Source organism: Spizellomyces punctatus (genome assembly GCF_000182565.1).
Source record: "Spizellomyces punctatus DAOM BR117 chromosome Unknown supercont1.7, whole genome shotgun sequence".
In the NCBI taxonomy this organism is placed as follows: Eukaryota; Fungi; Chytridiomycota; class Chytridiomycetes; order Spizellomycetales; family Spizellomycetaceae; genus Spizellomyces; species Spizellomyces punctatus.
In genome coordinates, this window is record NW_015971543.1 from 900,306 (window position 1) to 921,274 (window position 20,969).

General features: G+C 47.3%; 9 protein-coding genes across 9 annotated transcripts; 5 read left to right on the forward strand and 4 right to left on the reverse strand.

The window, feature by feature from the left end:
* Positions 1-478: 478 nt before the first annotated feature.
* Positions 479-2,373, forward strand: SPPG_04656 (AGC/YANK protein kinase; the record flags this gene model as incomplete). Its single annotated transcript, XM_016752891.1, has 4 exons — positions 479-589; positions 677-1,012; positions 1,097-1,756; positions 1,822-2,373. 4 exons carry the CDS (start codon positions 479-481, stop codon positions 2,371-2,373), a joined length of 1,659 nt encoding a protein of 552 aa, XP_016608373.1.
* Positions 2,374-2,565: 192 nt separating this feature from the next.
* SPPG_04657 (uncharacterized protein) lies at positions 2,566-6,404 on the reverse strand (the record flags this gene model as incomplete). Its single annotated transcript, XM_016752892.1, has 10 exons — positions 2,566-3,374; positions 3,452-3,633; positions 3,703-3,911; positions 3,981-4,339; positions 4,391-4,485; positions 4,557-4,745; positions 4,803-4,891; positions 4,956-5,620; positions 5,697-5,799; positions 6,203-6,404. The coding sequence occupies 10 exons, from the start codon at positions 6,402-6,404 to the stop codon at positions 2,690-2,692; spliced, it is 2,778 nt and encodes a 925-aa protein (XP_016608374.1). The 3' UTR covers positions 2,566-2,689.
* A 205-nt stretch (positions 6,405-6,609) lies between these two features.
* On the forward strand, positions 6,610-8,320 carry SPPG_04658 (uncharacterized protein). The gene is made up of 9 exons (XM_016752893.1): positions 6,610-6,666; positions 6,740-6,916; positions 7,001-7,065; positions 7,133-7,234; positions 7,303-7,366; positions 7,437-7,490; positions 7,564-7,757; positions 7,835-7,999; positions 8,063-8,320. Exons 1-9 carry the CDS (start codon positions 6,661-6,663, stop codon positions 8,199-8,201), a joined length of 966 nt encoding a protein of 321 aa, XP_016608375.1. The 5' UTR covers positions 6,610-6,660; the 3' UTR covers positions 8,202-8,320.
* SPPG_04659 (tubulin-binding prefolding complex subunit YKE2) lies at positions 8,215-9,183 on the reverse strand. Its single transcript, XM_016752894.1, has 5 exons — positions 9,046-9,183; positions 8,874-8,944; positions 8,540-8,664; positions 8,419-8,479; positions 8,215-8,348 (listed from the first exon to the last, which is right to left on the reverse strand). Exons 1-5 carry the CDS (start codon positions 9,101-9,103, stop codon positions 8,298-8,300), a joined length of 366 nt encoding a protein of 121 aa, XP_016608376.1. The 5' UTR covers positions 9,104-9,183; the 3' UTR covers positions 8,215-8,297.
* A 75-nt stretch (positions 9,184-9,258) lies between these two features.
* On the forward strand, positions 9,259-13,274 carry SPPG_04660 (uncharacterized protein). Its single transcript, XM_016752895.1, has 21 exons — positions 9,259-9,393; positions 9,460-9,561; positions 9,624-9,717; positions 9,777-9,874; positions 9,943-10,035; positions 10,100-10,182; positions 10,242-10,351; positions 10,413-10,548; positions 10,609-10,799; positions 10,866-10,971; positions 11,031-11,320; positions 11,390-11,435; positions 11,488-11,643; positions 11,700-11,859; positions 11,918-12,065; positions 12,124-12,222; positions 12,283-12,586; positions 12,653-12,795; positions 12,861-12,918; positions 12,980-13,025; positions 13,085-13,274. Exons 1-21 carry the CDS (start codon positions 9,279-9,281, stop codon positions 13,177-13,179), a joined length of 2,673 nt encoding a protein of 890 aa, XP_016608377.1. The 5' UTR covers positions 9,259-9,278; the 3' UTR covers positions 13,180-13,274.
* SPPG_04661 (uncharacterized protein) lies at positions 13,063-14,029 on the reverse strand. Its single transcript, XM_016752896.1, has 8 exons — positions 13,952-14,029; positions 13,865-13,878; positions 13,757-13,798; positions 13,603-13,690; positions 13,501-13,517; positions 13,399-13,410; positions 13,147-13,338; positions 13,063-13,080 (listed from the first exon to the last, which is right to left on the reverse strand). Exons 1-7 carry the CDS (start codon positions 13,965-13,967, stop codon positions 13,333-13,335), a joined length of 195 nt encoding a protein of 64 aa, XP_016608378.1. The 5' UTR covers positions 13,968-14,029; the 3' UTR covers positions 13,063-13,080; positions 13,147-13,332.
* An 86-nt stretch (positions 14,030-14,115) lies between these two features.
* SPPG_04662 (ribosomal protein L15) lies at positions 14,116-15,381 on the forward strand. Its single transcript, XM_016752897.1, has 4 exons — positions 14,116-14,366; positions 14,431-14,745; positions 14,821-15,016; positions 15,091-15,381. The coding sequence occupies exons 1-4, from the start codon at positions 14,157-14,159 to the stop codon at positions 15,213-15,215; spliced, it is 846 nt and encodes a 281-aa protein (XP_016608379.1). The 5' UTR covers positions 14,116-14,156; the 3' UTR covers positions 15,216-15,381.
* SPPG_04663 (uncharacterized protein) lies at positions 15,252-18,991 on the reverse strand. Its single transcript, XM_016752898.1, has 18 exons — positions 18,656-18,991; positions 18,515-18,599; positions 18,380-18,454; positions 18,241-18,317; positions 18,041-18,162; positions 17,840-17,979; positions 17,534-17,773; positions 17,383-17,464; positions 17,235-17,310; positions 17,113-17,168; positions 16,909-17,052; positions 16,690-16,841; positions 16,484-16,626; positions 16,265-16,420; positions 16,120-16,205; positions 15,894-16,063; positions 15,660-15,833; positions 15,252-15,595 (listed from the first exon to the last, which is right to left on the reverse strand). The coding sequence occupies exons 1-18, from the start codon at positions 18,836-18,838 to the stop codon at positions 15,324-15,326; spliced, it is 2,433 nt and encodes an 810-aa protein (XP_016608380.1). The 5' UTR covers positions 18,839-18,991; the 3' UTR covers positions 15,252-15,323.
* Positions 18,992-19,948: 957 nt separating this feature from the next.
* On the forward strand, positions 19,949-20,679 carry SPPG_04664 (uncharacterized protein; the record flags this gene model as incomplete). Its single annotated transcript, XM_016752899.1, has 4 exons — positions 19,949-20,135; positions 20,202-20,354; positions 20,418-20,575; positions 20,641-20,679. 4 exons carry the CDS (start codon positions 19,949-19,951, stop codon positions 20,677-20,679), a joined length of 537 nt encoding a protein of 178 aa, XP_016608381.1.
* Positions 20,680-20,969: the final 290 nt, after the last annotated feature.

A 20,969-nucleotide genomic window follows, 5' to 3' on the forward strand; every position in this document is an offset into this window, starting at 1 on the left:
AACAATAGGAACGAAAGGAATGATTTGTTCGACGAACACGGATCAAAAATAGCAACTTGGACAAATCGTCCCGGTGGACATCAGCTTCAACTGCATCTAAAAATAGGCCTACATATTCGGAGAGCGTACCAGGTAGCTGGGACCCCCTGTTTTCCAGCTGCTTCTTTTTGACACCCATCCACACACACTGCCTTCCCAATGATTTGCAATATATACACCGGTTTCCTTCCATAAAGTCTGAGCATAGCCGGCATCCCCCTTTGTTTGCGCCTTTTTTAAGGTCATGCATCCGACGTTATTCTGTTCAATTTAGACATACTCCTACTTTCTGCTATCAAACGTACGCGGGCGCACGTATCTTACGCACATCAATAAAGGCGTTTGTCGACGGAGTGCGCGCAGTTATCTCTTTGCACGTAAACCCATCCTCAGCTTTGTAAGCACCCGTTGCGCACGCGCGCGAAAAACACTATCCTCCATGGGGAATACCTGCCGCAAAGCCGAAGTACAACCAGAGAAGGGATATAGAAAGGTGACGCTGGATGATTTCGTCGTCCAACGAGCGATTGGGAAGGGAGCTTTTGGAAAGGTAGGATTTTCGGACGATGCACGATGATGAAAAAAACTTGTGAACGACCATGTTTAATCTAATGCGAAAATGCCCCCCAATTTGTAGGTCTCGATAATCCAAAAGAAAAAAGGCGGCCAGCAGTTTGCGCTAAAATATATCAATAAATCAAAATGCATAGCGGAGAAGGCGGTGCATCACATCATACAGGAACGAAACTTGCTGGAAGAAGTCAAGCATCCCTTCATTTGCAACCTTCGATATTCATTCCAAGATGCGGAGAATCTATACATGGCATTGGATCTCATGACGGGTGGAGATTTGAGATTTCATTTGGGAAAGCCGATGAAAGAGGCAGCCTGTAAAGTTATCCTAGCAGAAGTTGCCAGCGCCTTGGACTTTTTGCATGGGCATCGGATAGTGCATAGGGATGTTAAACCAGATGTAAGCACCCGAGTCGACTGTTGGATCAGTTCATGTGGGAAAGACAACTGACTGACTGTCGTCATGCTTCTTTTTTGCCTTCAGAACATCTTACTAGACGAAAATGGCCATGCTTATCTGACGGATTTCAATATAGCTGTCAAATTCCGGGAAGAAAAGCCATTAAAGTCAGTCGCTGGGACAGAGCCCTACATGGCACCCGAGCTCTTGCTAGGTGGTGGATACTTTGCTACCGTTGACTGGTGGTCCTTTGGGGTTATGGCCTACGAGCTGATGTTGGGCGAACGTCCTTTCCGCGGCAAACACAAGCGCGATCTCATCAAAAAAGGGGACTGGAAGTTCCCAAATCCATCCACATCATCATCCGATATATTAACGAATCCTTCCAAAAATCAAAAGCAGCATCACCACCAACCTCGATACCCTCGCATAACAGACGTCAGTAAATCCTTCATATCCGGCTTGATGACTGTTGATATACATAACAGGCTTGGTTGTGGTGAGGAAGGAAGAGAAGCGTTACGAGAACATGCGTTTTTCTCAGACATTGCATGGGATAAACTACTGCGACGGGAGATTGCACCCGCCTTCGTCCCGCCAAAGAATAAAGCAAACTTTGACGCAACGCACGACTTGGAGGAGATTCTACTTAACGATAACCCTCTGGGCTCAAAGTCAAGACATAAGAAGATGGATCCTGGAGCATTATCCCCTGAGATGATGATGATAGAACGACAATTCTTGGTGTGTATCTGTTCCTGCACACTTTGATGGTGTATGCGAATACCTAACCGGTTTGCACTCTGCAGTATTATGACTATACACACCCGGAATTCATCGATTCACAAGACACAGGCGGATCACCTATAGCTAGTATGGATTTGGCCAAGCTACGCGAAAGTTGCATATCAATGGATGCGGGACTTCAAGGCTCACGTTCAATGTCCGTCATCAATAGTTCACGAAGTCAACAATTTCCGCACTCAGCTTCTCTATCTCAGGCGGATTCAGCAAGTGGCCAAGGAAACGCCTCAGCACCTTTTATGTTCCGCCGTGCCGCTAGCGCCATAACCGACGACACAAATCGATTCGGACTACAAGGACCCGGTCCAAAAGAAGTGTTGAGAAGTCGAGCATTGTCTCAAGGGCGGAGAGAAGATGTTGCACCAGTCAGCGGGACAAGTCCAGGAATAATCAGAGGAAATTCAGCAGGAGTGTTGATGTCAGCAGTAAATGCCCCGCCAGTACCAGCAATACCACCAATGGCAAACACCGGCTCGCAAAAGATGCTATTAGAAGAGACGAACCAGGCGCTAAAGTTAGGAATAGACAAGACGGCGCCTGTAGAGATTTCGGCATAGCGTGAAATCAAAGTCTTGCAAAGTTTGTGATACTCTCTTTCTGGTTGTGGGTGCGGGGGAGTTTGGCGAGTAGACGCTGTATACCAAATGGTAGAGATAATACCATCTTTGTACAAATTAGGCGAAAATAAGGTCTAATAAGTCGGTCCACACGCAAAGAGAGCTGTCAACAATTCATTGAGCATCAACTTCTTGATTTTTAACAATGTGATATTACCCTCTACATGAATCTATCTACCGTTCTAGCGAATATAAATAACTAAAACATCTGCGAACTTTCTGACAGATGCTATGCTACTCTAAACTATATGCGACACTAACGATCCCTACTACGATGGAAATCCCCTCTATGTCCACCATGTCCTCCACGGTGGCCTCGGCCACGACCTCTACCACGACCTCGACCACGACCTCGTCCGCCTCGCCGACTGCCGCCATCTTGCTTTCCTTCACCGCCACCACCACCACCGGATAAATCTGCCGCACGTTCCAGCTCCCCTTCTTCGAGATCCGGAGATTCCTCCTGGGCGGCAGGATACAGCTTTTCAAGAGGACCAAAATATTTTGCCATTCTTCTCATTTGCCCAATTTTGATTGCCATCATATCAAATGCGACGCCTACAGAGCTTTTGCGTTGTTCTTGATCTGCAGCTGGCCAAGCGCTGAAATTCAAAGAGGGCATCTTGGGGTATCTTTGGGAAAAATGAGTGAGGAGAATCCACTTCGCCCTCATTCTGCCGCCAACAATGACCGCTTCTTGGGTGGTTGAGTGCCGTTTGTCCTGTGCCTCGCGGGAACCGGTAGGATCATCCTCAAACGTAGCTTCGTGAATGAGCACATCAGCATCACCTCCGACTGTCATAAGATCCAGGTTTGGTCGACAGTCGCCAGAATAAACAATCTTGTAGCCAGATTGATGAGCCAGTGAAACAGCATACGAGTAGTGGGAATGGTGAACTTGAACAGTTTCGATGGCACTGAGGCCCAAATCTTCCTTCAATCTGCACATACGGAGCGGCCATTAGATCATATTCAATTACATCGTTATCTATTCATAACCCATGCCGAGCTGACTCACCTATCAAGAACGGTACTGGATGTGGAGGCTTTCGGCAAAAGATCATGACAGGGGAGAAATGTGATTTGATCCCCCGCGAGACCGAGAGGTTCACAATCGTCAAATTCGTCCAGCCAGATCCTGTACTGCGGAGGTCCCACGATACAGATGGTAGGAGCCGGTTTGCCTGCTTTATCAAAGAGCTAGTTCGTGTGCACCGAATCAGCGATCTAAACGGTGATCCCATTGTTTAACTGCAACGGAAGACTCACTTTCTTTCTCTCTAGTAATACTTTGAAAGCACCCAGATGATGATCGGCATGCATATGCGAGATGAACAGAAACTTGAGATTGGTCAGCACGTCTTCCAAGGAGGGCCCGTCAGCCCCCTTGAAACGTCTATAAAGCTGTCCATAGGTCCCCTCGCCAGCGTCGAAAAGAATAGAGCCATGGCTCGGTGTGTATACGAGAGTGGAGCTCACTGTAGCCACAAAACTGTATCAATATGGACTCGACAGCTGAGATGCGTAAGCATCAAAGAGAGACGAACCGTTCCTATACCGCGACGGCAAAGCGGCGCCAGTGCCCAGTGTACACACTAATACATCATCTCCTGGCTTTCTGGTGTTTTCTGCCTCGGCAGCTGAGGCGAGTATTTCCTCTCGCAGGCGCTTTGCCTCCACTTGATATTCCAGAAGACGCGGCTTGTCGAGGGTGGCCAATACCTTGCCGTTGGGATCCTTATGATCCCACGGAGTTTTTTGTTCGCTGACATCTACCTTCCTGTGGGGCTCCATTTGGTAGATGAGTAGGTTGTTCGCCGCCATGGTCCGAGGGGGAAGGCCTTCTTTTAGAGTGCGTAATGATTTCAGCATGTTGAAGTGAGAACAATATCGTTCAAACGATGGCCTACCATGGTTCAAGCTGATTGACTCGTTGTCGTAAAACGGAATGCGGAACACATCAGGGTCCAGCAAATTTAAGCGGTGTTGACTGGTTGCACTCCCTCTAAAGATGATGGGCTTCGCGCAATGTTTCCCACTGATGATAATGTGCTACAAAACGAATATTATCTATCACGTCAGAGATAATTATGCATACTATCCGCTTGACAAACATCCCGTACCTGAGTAGTTTCCCCAAAGTTGTTCATCCAAGATCTATACGCTGCATTTTCTAAAACATCATCTCCCAACATGTGGACTATCACGGCCACCGGGTTGTTCGTCAGACTTGCGTAGTGAGGGACAAATCGGGGGTTGTTGACCAAGGTGCCGATATAATCTGCAGAGGGACAGTCGATAATGAAGAATACCTACAGGGTATCATATTAGCTATAAAAGTGAGTCCATCAGGACAGAACATATCGTACCGAGCCCGGTCTGTCAGGTCCCATGCACTGATGAGGATCAACCCGTTCCCCTTTGTCATTCAGAAACGAGTCTCCCCGATGCAGAGTTCCTGTTGAATCACCATCCGATCTGTTAATGCTGTTCCCGATGGTCCGTACTAGGCACGTACATACCGAATTCTTTTGGCGGAACGCCCAAGGCGGTCGCCTTGTCAGGATCAAATTTGCCTCTGACCGGTGGCCCTTGGCATATGAAGCAAGTAACGGTCTTGCTAGGTATCGCCATTGGCAATCTCACTAATTTCGTGTGATCTCTTTTGCCGAGTGCAATGTTGGGTACTTCCAGATTGTGACTCTGACCACTTTGACGATCGAAGCGACTGCTATCTTTGCGTTCATGGAATGCATCGCCCTTGCCGACCTTGATAGACAAGGATTCACCGCTATTGAACATTTGTCGTATGATTTCGCGCTTGTATGCCATTGATTCATCTTGAACTGAGGTTGAATCAGGGTCCTCGTCATCCGCCTTGCGTTTCTGGCCAGCATGGACAGTGGCAGCTGACCTATTACTGCTGGGGGTCTGCTGTCCGTTGCGTGAAGAAGACGGCCTGTTGAAACTTGCTCGCGGCGCGTTTTTCGGTATGGAAATTGCAACTGGTAGCATCTTCCCGTTTCCGCTGTCAATCGCTACTTTTTTGACAGCCGTAGTCGTTGTGTCATTACTAGCTAGAGACGGGTCAATTGGATGTATAGGAACTGGCAGCACTGAGAGATTCTCGTCTTGAAAAGGTCGAGCGTTATCCTTGAATTCGTGAGTTTGCACCATTGACGACATCCTAGAACGTAACACAAAGTGTTCATAATGTATATAGACTGTAATTGCATCCCAGTGCACATGGTTCGGCCACATACTTGAAAACAAAATGTCTCGTCGATGCCATAAAGTGCGTCAGGTTTTTGCCTCCATGCACGGTGATGTGCCGATTTCCAGCATCCGCAAGACTAAGTAGCATTCCTGATAAGAATTAAAACATCAAACAGTGAGACGAATGGCAAGAATAGATTACACATCATATATGCCCTGGCAGTTGTTAGAGGCATGGCACCAATATAAGAGTTGGATGTTGCAGTTGTGTACGAGCAAGCACTCGCAGACAGCGCCAATGGCCAATAAAAGATCATTACAGAGGCCTGCAATCGAAGCAGACAACTGCGAAGACGTTGCTTTCACCATGCACGTTCACCAGCCTTGATATGTGCCGAGAGAACTGCTTGGCTCACTAAGCTATGAAGAACGCGAGTCCCACAAGAGGACAGTTGCAGTTCTGAGGTAATGTTCGGCCTCGAATGTGCCGAGAATGCACAGAGACAAGGCCACGCCTCTATCCATGCTCGAGAACGTTTGGAAGATGCATTACCTGGAATGCCACCGCATGTGTCCCAGTTGATTCTTGTCAGAAAGACATTGGTCAGCTTCCCGAGTCGAACCTTATTCTCAATACAGAAGCGCTGAGTGCCTTCGCCAGCGTTGAAGAGATATCGTTGGCTGTCAAAGAACACTAGGACCGACGGCGTCGTGTCGCCCGTCTGCGTCCCGAGGATCTGAATGTAGGACTTCATGGCCTTATCCCGCAGAGAAGCAAAGTAGGGCGAAACCTAGAGTGCACCCAACGATTCTGAGCAAATCGATGATCTTTTGCCCGTGTTTATCGACCCTTAAAACTAAAACCTTACAAGGATCTCGCTGCTTTTTGAACTTCCAAGCCCAAATCACGTGTTATGGTGACTCACACAGCAGGGCGACTCGCGCAAAGGCCGCCGTTCAACTCAACGACTCTTTGCGTGTTGGCAGATTTCGTTTGCTGTTTGAAGCAGCATGATGGTAAGACGTTTGTCACTCTAGCGCACACGCGATATACGATCGGACTTTTCTGACGCATCATTGGTTTGTTTAGAACTTTAATCCGCGCTCAATTCCGCCAGCGACGCGGTATTTGCTCCTGGCCTCTGTCTTTCTGTTCCTGGTCGGCCTTCTGCTCCCTCCAGAGTACCTGGCACTGATACCCGGCTCGTCTGTCTTTTGGGTTTGGACGTTTTTGACAGCTGGTTTTTGGGAGGGGAACATTATTGCTGTAAGGATTGGACAGATTTATGCCCAAGGATTTTATTTCCAGTAGGAACTCCACTAATGTGAGCGTGTCGCCTGTCCACTATAGTTATTGATAAACGGCGCCGGCCTTTTGCTTGGCGGAAAATATTTTGAGCATGCCTGGGGATCGAGGTGTGCACCGACAGCGCTGCTTTGATGATTATCGAATAGGTCGCTAAGTGATATATGCCCATTATAGGGAGTTTCTTAAGTATGTGCTCATTGTCAACACTGGGGCATACGCGGGGGTATTCTTTGCAACGGTCGTAGAGTACGCTGTGACCATGAATTCAAGTTGGCTGTGAGTGCTACTGGAGTTGGTGGGATCTCAGCCTTTCACCAGTTTGATGATTGGGTATCACACTCTAGGTTTGAGTCGCAAGCGAGCGGACTCGCCGCTTTACTGGCTGGCTTTATTGTATCTTTCAAGCAGGTAATTACCAGAGCGAGCGTTGTCATGGTGGACGGCCATGGCCTCATGAAAATCTGCTCTACATTGGTAGGCAGTGCCGGAGCATTCCATCAAACTGTTTAATGCCATATCCATCCGGGCCAAGGTAGCGAGTTTTATGATTTCCCAGCATTGCGTCCTCTTCCGCGGTTCACGCTTTTCGTTTGATATTCTGCTAGTACCTTCCGTCGATCTACGTACTTGTCAACTTTGTCCTCTTCGTTGTCCGTATCATTCACGTCCACTTTTTCGTGGTGCTCTTTGGGACTCTCGTGTCTTGGACATACTCCCGATTCTATAAAAGACACGAAGGAATGAGAGGAGATCGCAGTGAGACGTTTTCATTTGCCAGCTTTTGGCCGGATTTCATGCAGTAAGTAAGAGGGGAAGGTTTCAGTGGTAAGGATTAATGGATACTTATGTTCCTTAACCACATTCCCTTGCCTCTAGGCCTTTTATCAAGCCTCTTTCAAATACCATATTCAAGCTCTTTGTATCATTGAAATTGTGTTCACCAATTGGGCCTCAACTACCCACAACAGTGTTTGATGGAGAAGGTGGGTCGAAGGTAGCACCCTTGCCAGGAACGGAAGCGGCTGATGCAGAGCGCAGGAGGTAAGTTTCATTACTTCAGTATAATGTGTCCCTCACTCATCCGTCGTTCATGCTCTCATCAAGAGCGCTTGCATTGCGAGCGTTGGATATGCGACTGGCTGAAACAGTCACTTCGCCCACTGCAGGGGCGTCCGGTGGAACAAACACACCAAATCGAGCAGTAAGCCCAAGTCCCGCCCCGGCGAGCCCTTCAAACCCGTAGTGAAAAACCCGGCGTTGATGTATAAAGTGTTCGTAGAAATTATTATATTACTGTACAAACATCGCAAGGACACCTGATGTATCTGGTGAAATAGAACTACGCATTTGCTTGCAATTGTTGTTGATAAGCTTGCTGCAACTGCATCACCTATGGAATTCCCATCAGAAACATTAAAATCAGGCCAGTCTATATGTTAGATGAAGGAATGCAGGCATACCTCAGCCCTCTTTGCATCTTGCTTTTGTTCTAGATCCTTGATCTGCGTCTCTAGGCGTTTTCTGTAGACCCAAGTTACTTATATGCATCTCCTGCTTCATAATAATCCGATTAGATCATACATTTCACTGGTGATGAATTCGATTCGTTTCTTGACATTCGACGTTGCTTCGACTTTCTCTTGCTTAACTAACACTGGCCCAATGAGCTTGTACACCGTTGCGTCGTCCTTCATCAGGTCAAATTCCTACATTAGGGTGGAAAATTGTTAGCCTCCAGTCTCGCGTAGGGTGAAGCTGACCATGCATCCCAAAGGCGTATGCATAGTAGATATACAAAGTGCGAGTATGACTCTGTGGCTCTTAACAGCCGGGTTCAGGTTGCCTTCCGGTGGCCAACAACGCACTTTTCTCTCCGTTATCTTCACCAAATGTCCTATTTTTAGAATCCACGTACCTTAGCCACCATTTCGTTCTCCTTTAGCTGCGATTCCAATTGTGTTCGTGATTGGACTATCTTTGCGAAATCTACGGTACACGGTGCCGTTAATAGATCTGCGTCCGGGATCTCCGTGTCCTTCAAAAGACGTGACCCCGAAAACAGATGGGTTCTCCCAGAGAAGCTGTACCTTTCTGAAGATTTTGAAAGGCTGCCATCTCCTTTTCCAGCTGTGCTGCGGCCATCATGATCTAGTAGACAATTGTGTAATCGTAAAGCCCTGGAGCAAGATGTCGAACGAGCTCCTCCATGCACACCACACGTGATGGGCTCATTTAACCATATTTGGTCGTTGACTCATTCAACAAGCATTCAACCTTTCCCAAGTCTCGGCCTGCGATCGGAATTTAAACGATCGCCACGATGCTGGTGCTTTCAGTGCCATGGATATCGCATACGAACGATAAGAGGCACAAGACGCCGATATATTCTTTGGCGGTTCACCCGCAGGGGCAAAAACTGGCAACCGGAGGACAAGGTAATAGTGTCGCAAATTGACGTACTGTGTTGAACCCTACTAATTTAATGCAATTACAAACTCAAGATTCAAAAGTCAAACTCTGGAATCTGGCGGCGGTTTACGATGAGACGCTCGAGAATGACCGTGATACCCCAAAGCTATTGGCCACATTATCTGCGCATAGCGGTAAGCGTAGAGTGATATTTTGTGCGGTTTTTGGTGTCAAGCTCACCTTTCTCGAATTGAAGGCACCATCCTCTGTGTCCGTTGGGCCAATGAGCATGGGCAATACCTAGCTTCAGGAGCAGATGATTGCAAGATCGTAATATGGGTTCAAGACAAGTGCGTGATTCTGATCCGATTAACTAAAAGAGCTACCTAGCTAAACTGCTGTAACCCAGAACCTCGATTTTTCGAAACAGCACCTTTGGGGAGCCTGACTCGACGCGGGCAGTTGAGTCATGGCGAGCAGTGAAGGTTCTAGTTGGTCATGAGTCAGGTATGAGATTGTTGGTTGGCAAGATCTCATCCTTGTAAATGTTGAGCTGATAGCGCCATACACTACAGATGTTGCGGATCTGGCATGGTCCCCTGATAACAAGTATCTTGCGTCATGTGGTTTTGAGACTACGGTGTATATATGGGACGGACAAAGCTTTGGTATGACTTATTGGTTTGACGTTCATCAGTGGCGGAGGTATTCATTGGTGCCGTGGTCTATTAGAGAAAATAATGAAGCTACAAGCACATACAGCGTTTGTTAAAGGGATAACTTGGGACCCAGTCGGTAAATATCTTGCCACCCAGGTATGACGTGCTTCGAGCAAAACCATTTCGGTGCCTTGTTCTGACTCGTATGGTAAAAGGGTGACGACAAAACAACCAAAATATGGCGAGTTGCTGATTGGGCGGTGGAAAAGGAGATATCAGAGCCATATAAAGCGGCAGCATCTACGACCTTCTTCCGACGATTGAGGTACGCAACTTGACTGCGCTGGTCGTTATAGCAACATAGTTCGAAGCTCATATCATTACAGTTGGTCACCTGAAGGGAACTGTATAGTAACAGCCAACGGGGAGAATGGAAATATACCCGTAGCCCCGATAATTCAGCGTGACGGTTGGAGTACTGACGTTAATCTCGTTGGACATGTGGCCCCGATAGAATGCGCGGTAAGCAGTGTAGCTATATGGCGGGGAAACGCATAATATCCAGTACCAATATCCCAACAGCAATTCAACCCAGTATTATTCGAAATTCCGCCGTCCATGAGGACAGAGGGCCAGACTGATGCTTCAAATGCCTCTGCTGTTTGCGCTATCGGGAGCCAAGATAGCACCATTTCATTTTGGTGGACGGCTACAGCACGAGCTATTGCGGTCGGTAAATCTCTCTTCAAACACAGTGTCTTGGATATGTCATGGTGAGACGCAACCGCATATGCCAAGGGGGTTACGTGTATTGACGGGCCTATGGCTTCCCATCTCAGGACACCGGATGGCCAATGTCTTTTTGCTTGCTCTTACGATGGTACAGTTGGAGTTATCTCGTTTGAGGCCGATGCATTCGGTACACCACTCGCAGCTGCTGAAAAGGTACGGAAAACCGCTGTGGTTTGAATAGACATTAGTGCATCATTGAACCGCGAGTGTAGGAGCGTGTGTTGAACACTCTTGGAGTCAAGCGCAAAGTTGTCCTGGAAAGTACAGAGCAGCTTGCTTTGGAAGAGCAAAATCGCATTGAGAACAAGAAGATTCAGTCCACACGGATTGCAAATCTGATGGAACCGACTACTGCTAGTTCTGGGAACGTGTCATCAGGCCTCAGTTCATCCCCCAAGCTAATGACTCCCGTAAAACCTCCTTCAACACCAACCCCCATGAATCAAAAGGTGACAAAAACCCCGGATGGAAGGAAGCGTATTCAGCCCACCTTCCTCAGCAGGTAATTTGGGCATCGCCCCGTTTCACTCGCATCTGAGAGCTGATGGTCTCCGTATGTTCCAAAATATAGTGGACTTGAGCCACAAGTTTCCTCGATTTCACAAGCTGTGTCAACTGTAAGCGATTGTATGTATCTTGTTTTTGAAACTTCCATCTGACATCATGCAGAGCTCGATGGACATAGACACTGATGGGCCAAGTGACGGCGTGTTCATCTCTGGCGGCGATGGATCGGGTGGCATACCGACCACTATTGGAAAGAGACGCAAAATCTCAGACTCTTCTACAAACGGGAATGGAACGTTGCATAGTGACTCAGATGCGGTAAGTGCGTATTCTCGAATTATCTCGTTCGTAAAGTTACTAATGTAAGTTTTCAGACTCGAGGACCACCTGTGGAGTATGTCTTACCGACAATCATTGAAGCCCGCCGTCCTGTGAACTTGGCTGTGCCGAAAGTACAGGGCAAACTAGTGACACAAGTGCCGTTTGGAAAGGAGGGCGACTCGCTGGCTCTGGAATGTGACAATAGCAGGAAGAGTGAGTTCACCCTTATATTATTGGCGTGAACCAGTCTTTGACCCCAGTTGAGTTATAGCCGTGAAAATCGTTTGTACACGCGGGACAGAGCAGCTATGGGCGGATACTCTTCCCAAGCAAGTTCTTCTTTTGGGGGGAAGTCAAAGCTTCATAGCCGCTGCCTGCATTGATGGGAGTTTATACGCTTACTCTCCAGCGGGACGAAGGTATTGACACACACAAATTCAAATTTGACACGCAAATGTACTGACCACGATGATGTAGACTGTTTCCTTGCATTGCTCTCGAAGCCGCACCATCCTTCATGTCGTGTCATGGCCAATACCTCATGTGTCTCTCCGCCATTGGAACAGTCAGTGTGTGGTCCGTACGACGACGCCGTTAGTTACCTGTCATGATGTACTAACTTGGATCGTATCAAAGGAATATCGTGCGACAGACAATTGCTATTCAATCCACGAGCATTGTCCACCTAATTCGCTCCGATTCCCACGGTGCGTCGTCCGAGGAAGAATCGGTTGACATCACAATCAGAAATGCCTTCCTTAGACCCGAAGGGATACCCGTGCTCACAACATCAGCATCCTGTACGTATACCTACCATCCTGGCATGAAAGTATGGATGAAAATTGAAGACGCGGAGGAGCCTCTTGTACCGAATGCAATGAGCGGAGGCCGAAATTCTTCACGTGAACCATTTCGCATCAAAACATTATCTCAAATGGAGGTAGGGTCATTTGTTTACGCCAGTTGATTCAGCTCCTTTACATCGACCTGGTTTTATACGTCATAGAACCAAATGGCAAGTCACTTGACCTTACGTTCTTCAAACGACTATCGAAACTGGCTGAAGCGGTATGCCCGAAATCTCGCGGATGAGGGTGCGAGCTCCAAAGTGAAAGAGCTGTGTGACGATTTGTTAGGACCTTCGACAAGGTAAGGCACAAGAGCGACGGGAGGTTCTATGCGATGGTTGGATTGTTTAAATCTTTTGTAACCAGGCCAACAGTAATAAGCAGTCCTTCTGGCCCTGCGGATGAATGGGACCCGATGATACTGGTGAGTTTGGTATCTGGCGTTTGACTGTTGGTCTTGGATTCGTTTTCATGGTTTTCTACAGGGAATGCCGAAACGAAGTTTGCTAGCAGAAATAATACCAATTCTGGGTACGTAGCTAGAGTGTCCTGGGTTCCCTTCGAGTTCTTATTCGCTTGCCTCCATCTAGGACAAAACCGGAGTCTGCAACGAACAGTACTACAGTACAAAGAGACTCTTGACGAGCTTTACCAGAAGGAGCATCTAAATCAGGTCAGGATATGACCCCGCAACGAGTGAAATCTTTTTCTTGTATAATATATGTACAACCAGTTTTTCGGACAAAGAGCTCTTGATGACGTCGCTCTAGTTCACTCTCCTATCCACAAGGCCCCAATACAATCTTCATTGCTGTCTAATGCTGCTGTCGTTCACCCTTCATTTCTGGGTGGTAATTGCAAATTATTAAACATTCGACAAAAATATGTCGCAGGTTTGTCTCACCTTGCCAGATTTCTAGGAAAGAAGGGCAGATTCAATGAACACACATTATTAGTCATTCTGAAGGTTATCCACTTGTAGGCCATATAGATCTCATGAGCTCACCTTGATACCGCCGCCAACTGTAATTTCCAGGAAAACGAATGTTAGCCATGAAACGAACAACAATAGCCCTCCAAGTGGTCTAGGTCACAGTGAGATGCATACCTAGGGGACCCTTCTTTGATGCCTGATCCTTGAGTGACTTGAGCTTTGCTTGTTCCTCCTTTTGCTTTTGCTTGAAAGCCAAGTCCGACTACGAAAAAAATAAGCACCATTAGGGCAATCTTTAATACTGAACGCAATACACGGATGGGCAAACCTCGTCAAGATCGTCCTGCTTCTTTTTTGGTGCCTTCAACGGCTTTTTGAAACAAGCATGTTAACGCTTGCATGAAAAAACCTAAAACCAACTTGCAGAGGGTAATACCTTCAATTTTCCTCCTGAAAAGACATAATGTTATCACAACGTCGCAACAAGAGCATTGGCTGAACCAACAAACTTTGAAAGACGTACCTTGGCGGCTGGACATGTTTCTTGATAATAAAAGATCAAACGAATTGGGTTATGTTCAATTTGAAGCCCCGCTCGTCGTCCTTTGAGAAGCCCTCTGAGTGACTAACGCGTTACTTGGCAACAAGGACGAAATTTCCGGGGGGTCTTGCAGATTGGCTTTGATCGTCCTTTTCGGCCAGCATTTTGTTGAACTTGTCGAACGAGCATGGCATTCATTATTAGACGGCGTTTACTGGCGTGCGGTGCGCCATTACTCCGCGTCAAGAGTCCTCGTACATTCCCCATTTCCCACGCTTATCCCGCAACTATCCCAAAAACGCCTGCTCCACAATCCGGGTTCGCGACGTTGGTTCAAAGACCAAAAGAATACTTTCATTTGACCAATGTGAAAGATAACAATGGAGCACGACGAAAGGTACGACCCATTCTGATGCACGGGCTGTCCAGTATATGCAAATTCTAATTCCAGCTTGTTTCAGCGCAAGATTCTCGGTCGTGGTGAAGGTGGAAAGGGAAAAACCTCAGGACGAGGTATGAAGGGATACCATGCACGGCAACACAAAGCAACGCCTCTCCCTGGTTTTGAGGGTGGTCAGACGGGGCTGATTAAGGCAATTCCAAAGTTGGGTAAACGAGGAGTCCCAAAGCTGCGGTTCACTCGGTTGTACCTCGATACGTTGCAACATTTCGTTGAAACTGGAAAATTGGATGCTTCGAAGAAGATTACAATAAAGGAGTTGGCCGAGTCAAAGTGTGTCGGGAAGATAAAGGATGGAGTGGTCTTGTTGGCCAAGGTGCGTGCCGGGCTGGAAGATCTTACTGTGTTCAGTAACCAACGTATAACCTAATTGGTGGGCGGATTTTGATAGGGCGGGGAGTTTTTTAATTCAAAAGTGGACATTGAAGTCACGCGAGCATCGCAGGTCGCGATGAAGTTGATTGAAGAAAAGGGAGGCAATATCAAGTGTGTTTATCATGGGAAGGAAGTTCTGCGAGCGCTTCTCAGACCGGACAGATGGGCGATCATGCCGAAAAACCCCCTGCCTACGACAAAAGAAAATATTGGTATGCGTCATATTCAATATAGTCTTCGCATACGCGCCGTCACTCACATGCCGCACTATCGATTCAATGAATAGCACGCTACACCGATGAATCCCGAAGAGGTTACCTGGCACCGCTTGTAGAGGGAGTGGACAAGAGCGAGATTGTAAAAAAGTTGCTAGAGAGGAGCCGCCCTCAGGCGACAACCGAATCAGCCTAATCTGCATAGAGTCCTATATTGTACAAAACGATCATTTACGGGAATCAGGAATGCTGTATTTAATGCCAAGTCATTTATTTACATTGTTATTAGATTGACATTGTTTCATCATGTCCGTGCACTGTACTCCCGGTTACGTCCGACTAATAGCAGCCCTTCCGAGACAAGCTGGTCCAGCAGTGTTTGCAGTTCATTTTGCGTGTGGCTGAACTGGAAGAACATTGTTAGAAGGTTTTTGACTCTCTCGACAGTTGCGGGTCCTTGGTTTGTCAGCATGGCCATGATCATGGGCTGGAATTTGGTGCGCAATTCTGCTGCTTGTTTCGCCCGAGCGCGATCTTCCTCGTTTCTTCGGCTTGTAGGCATAGGTAGAGATGGCCCTGTGCAATGTGCAATGATTTGAATACACCGAAACAACCTGCCAAACAGAACAGGACGAACTACCATTGCTAATATCCTCTCCAGCAGTTTCAATGGGGGCGTATGTCTCTTCGTCCAGTTGCTTCAGAATGCCTTGCGACATCCAAAACGACAAGCAGTCACCAACATCTTGTTTAAAGTCTTCCGGGCTATTAGGTTCACGTAGCTTGGCGACAATCTCATCCCATGTCAAAGGACCTTGGCATCCAAGTTAGGTGGGAACATGCTAAGGTATACCTGTATACGCCGGCTACTCACTCTGTTCGCCAAAGAGATGAATCACAGTCGCCTGCAGCTCTGTTACTGTAAAAGTTTCCATTCGGTCTTCCATCTGAAGTTCTATTTCCACAATGCCAGCATTGGGTTTCCATGCAAGCTTTCTGTTGGGTTTTTGTTCCTCAAAATGCCTTTCGTAAGTTCTCTTTGCTCTGTGCGGTCAGAAGGTTAGCCAGTGCCTTTTAATCAGTACATTCCTGCAACATACCGTTCAATTTCCGGTGGAAGAGAAAAGTCGGTAGTATCCAGCGGGGGCCAAAACAAGTGAGACATGACGGTGGTATGGAGGGGCGCCTGTTGACCACATTGAGTAACTCCCCAGCCAAACGATGCACAGGATATCAGATACATACCGGATTTGATTCTGTCTCCATTGTCTCTTCAGTACCTGCCTTTGAATAGAGTTGATGATCGAGTCGTCGTGATGTCGCCATATCCATGAGCATGATTTCGCATTGATTAAAACTCGCTTCCTCAAATCTCGTCTTTAGCAATTCCACTTCGAGGGTCTGATGTCGTCAGAAATGTTACGAAATACCCATCATGGACTATATATCAGGTAGTCAACCTACCTCCTTATCTGTCTCATAATCTAGTTTATGAATGAGGCAATCCAGGAGCATCTTGTGGTACTCGTGTACAAACGCATCCTTGGATTCACAGATACTGATCAGCCGAGTGATAATATCTGCAGCTCGCTCCTGCCGCGTTCCGACTAAACATTATGATTAGATATGACACGGTGGTGTTTATGATCCGCTGTATGTCGTCAAAGTACCTGCATCTACGGGTTCTGGCTCCCAGTTATCATAATCATCATCTGCGCCCTCCGCGTCCCGCACGCTATCACCTTGGCGCATCGCCTCCGCCAGTTCGCTATCCTCATCCAACATTCTTGACAGAATATGCTGAACGGTATCGGGTCGTCTCCTGCAGAAAGTGAAGGGTATAAAGATCGTCTTCTCCAATTCGGTCCATGAAAAACCCGCCGACCTACCGTAAATATTCTTTCATGGGTCCAATGGTCTTCAAAAGCATGTTAGAGGTGGGATCTATGACCCGAAGTGTGTTTTCCGTTGCCACCAAAATAGTGATAATGTCTTCGGTAGCGACGCCAGCATGTAGCGCACGTTCCTCAATCCTGCATGATTGAACTGAGAAATGGCTTGCGGATAGAATCCGACGTGAAGGGGAAACATACCCTTCTCTGAGTGATTTGACCAATTCCTCTTTCTGTACCGAGGTCGTGAGGCAGTGCTAATCAAATGAAGGAAAGCCTCAATATACTAAAAGTCGTTAAAATGGTTTCAACATTTGACCCACTTTTAAATCAGTAAGCGTTGCTTCTGATGTCAGTCCGAAAGCGTAGTTCCGCACAATATCAAAAATTTCTTGGATACTGTCCCATAATAAAAGTCCACATATCAGGAAATGTAAGTAACACTTTTGAGACGATTATGTAGAAACTCACCGCATTGAGCAGAACTCGCGAGAAGTCCAGACCGTCAAGTCACGACACCAATGGTCAAGCTTTAGGTTTGTCGTCGAGTCCCCTTTAGGTTACGTCAATTGTAAGTTGATGATTGCCTCAAGTAAAATCATCCATGGCGCCTACCACATACTCTCATACTGCACTATCCTTCGTAACCATCCACCACACAAATGCTGCTCGACCCATTGTATGCATTCCGCTAATGCAGGCTCCTCATACTGACCCCGGCATTCCTCCACCTTGCGCTTGACTCTTTCACGAGCCACTAGCATCAGGGCGCTGGTGGATTCGGACAGAAGGCCGATTGACTTTAATTGTGACATTAATTCTGGTAGGCTGTCTAATTCCAGTTCAACGTCTTCCATGCTGTCTAAGATGGAAGAGTTGTCATGTGAGAAATTACTGGGATGCATAAAATACAGGCTCATCTGGCTACCTTCATTCGACAAGAATGTATCATACTTTTGAAGACTGTGCTCGAATATGCGAGTCGTAACATCTTGCCAGCATGACGGAAGAGACCGCCGAAGATGACCTTCAAAAAAGTTGTAGAGTCGAGTGTGAAAGGTTCCGTCTCTGTCAAGTGGTACGTGAGCAAAAATCGAAGGCGTGCATCGCTTCGTATCCTAGGACGTACACATTCCCAAGCAGATCAAATCCGCATGTGTAAGCATTCATATACCCTGCCAGGCGAGTTACCAGACTGGTGTACTCCTTCCAACACCATTCTGAATAAGTGGCATCATCCACATCCTCATCCTGAACAGAGCGGGTAATATATCAGCTGATGCATCGAATGTCGGGTACCAACTAGTTCTCTTCCATGCTCACACATACGTTTAGTGTGCTGTAATCCATCTCAAAGTTTTGTAAATGTGTTGCCACTGTTTTGTAAAAATGCTCTTGTACGCTCACTGCGAATTATGCCTCGTCAACGCACAAGCTGACAAGAGGCCAACGTATCATCCGTACCAACCAAAGTAATATTCGGTTATCAGCGACTGAAAGCCTTCCGCTCGTAATACGTGCACGGAGTTTGTGAGCTCTGATGCTGCGACAAGTGGACTTAGTGTTTCGAAGTATCCCGCATATGGCATCATGTATCTCATACCATTGCTTAGGGCAGTTTCACACTCCACTGTCGAGCAGCTTGACTGAATGTATTCCGATAGGGCAGTAGACAGCGTCTCTAATGCCTGAACAAGTCGTTGCAGTGTCGGCGCACGTCACCAAATTCGCGATCTGCACGTACTGTTATCAATTCATCCGACACATTATCCACGTTCAATAGAGGCCGAGCCGGTGCTTCTTGTGAAAAGAATGGGTCCAGAGTGTAAACTATCGGGACCTTCTCTGCAATCGGGGTTGAAATGGTGCAACTCATTTCACATTCAAGGTCTGTTTTGACTCGCTTTGCCGGTGGATCGATGGTCATGTCTACAGTGCGACAAGATTTCTATGACGCTGGAATAGAATAGGTGTATAGGAAGAGGGTACAAAGTCGTCGAACGGGCAAAAGGATAAGATGAATGGGTGGAATTCTGCTGGTGATGATCTGCAGAACTGACGCTGGCGTGTTGGACAATCCAATGAGTTGCTCGAAATCGGATATGCTAAGCACTAAATGCAGGTTGCCTTTTGCTTTACTTTGGCAGTTTTTCGTCGATTTCTTACTATTGCTGATTCCTGGGCACCAGCCATTCAGCAATATTTGGATGATGAGAAGGCGTTGGCCATGCCGAAGGATCCTACGGTGGATGGAAGTACCCTTCAAACTGCACCGCAATTCGACAAATGGCAAAATGCGGGTGGTAAATCCAGATCCCAACTTGCGTCCTAGTTGGGGAGCTCAATTAGCCTTCCCAAAGCACACCAGTTGTTATTCTGCCTTGTGTACACGCTCAAGCATGTCGTCAAAGAAGCGAAAGCCAAATCCACCTTCAATGCCATTGCACACATTTATGAACCCCTCGTGAGCACATCCCAAGTCTTTGCGTCTAACACTGGGGATATAATCTCCATACCCGAACGCAATAAAGGGTAAACTCACGATGCAAGGGTACAGAAGGTCACTCAAAACATCTCAACAGGGTCTCGACACCCCGTTCAGGCCAAGAGCTCTCCTCCACGTCGAACGGTCACTTTTGACTCCATTCCGCTCCCCACAGGAACCTACAGAGCACCTGCAATCGTCAATACCCCGTCCAAATTATGCATTTTGATTAAAAGTATTGCATGCCCGGTGCCCTAAACCCAATCTTCATCCTGGACCACATAATCCGTGTGAAACGATAGACCAAAACCCAACGAGGTAAGCACTGTCAAAAAACAAGCAAGTCATGAGGACGAAACTGGGACTGTCTGGCATCAACAATGGTATGGTCAGAATGGAAAAACAAGGACTCTAGTCAATACACACCCGTCAGGCTAGTCTGACATGGCTGATCGGACTAGATTACATAACCACAATTAACCCTCGCGTTTCCCTCCATTCCCCGTATTTTTTCTTTTTTGAAAATGTCGTCTTTCTGCATATCTTTGAGCCATGAACACATCCGCCTACCCATCCACCAACACACCCAAGACCCCTCATCAGAGTCCACCGACGCAATGCCAGGGTTTCACCCGCTCGACACGGACTCGATGCACGAGGACGACGCCGTCCAAATCCCAAATCCCATATCGATGCCATCAACATCAGGAAGAAGATGTGGATTGTGGAGAATATACAGGTACCACAGATTACATGACAGCTTCCAACAAAGACTTGAATTTCTTTACTGACGTATTCTAATAAGAATGGATCGACGAGACATTATCGCATTATACGAAAAAGCGACTGATAGATGAACTCGTCAAACCGGTTTCAGACAAGGATGGACCGGGGTACATTTATGTTTATCAGTTGATGGAAGGAGATGGAGTGTTGGATGGGTCCATGTACAAAATAGGTAAAGAACACAAAGACAAGTTCTCCCTACACTCGCAGGATCGGTACTCACACGCTCAAACAGGTCGAACAACCAACATCTCCCGTCGTCTAACCCAATGGTCCACCCGCTGCGGTCTCACCCCGCACCTCATTGCCCACTTTTACACAACCCCTTACGCCCATCGTGCTGAGCGCCTCATTCATATTGAACTCTCGGAGCGATTCGGGACGGGACCAGTGGTGTGTCCTGGACGATGTCGGGAGGCGCATTATGAGTGGTTTAGGATTTCCGAGAGGGTGTGTAGGCGGGAGGGTGGTTGGGAGGTGATGAGGGGTGTGATTGACAAGTGGGTAAAGTTTATTAGGGAAATGGGTGGGAAGGATGTGCGAGAGGTGGAGATTGATGGGACGGACGAGGCGCTGGACCTTCTCACCTCCTCGTTAGCATGTATGTGCATCCAAGATCCAGCTTACGACACCTCCAACCTCCTCACGGCCGACGACGAAACGACCGATGAAGAATGGCATGACGCCGAAACCCACCTCCCCCACAGCCATGCAACCCAACGATACCCCATCACAACAAGACGCCACGCATCTACCAAAACCACACAACCTACAACACTACACGACT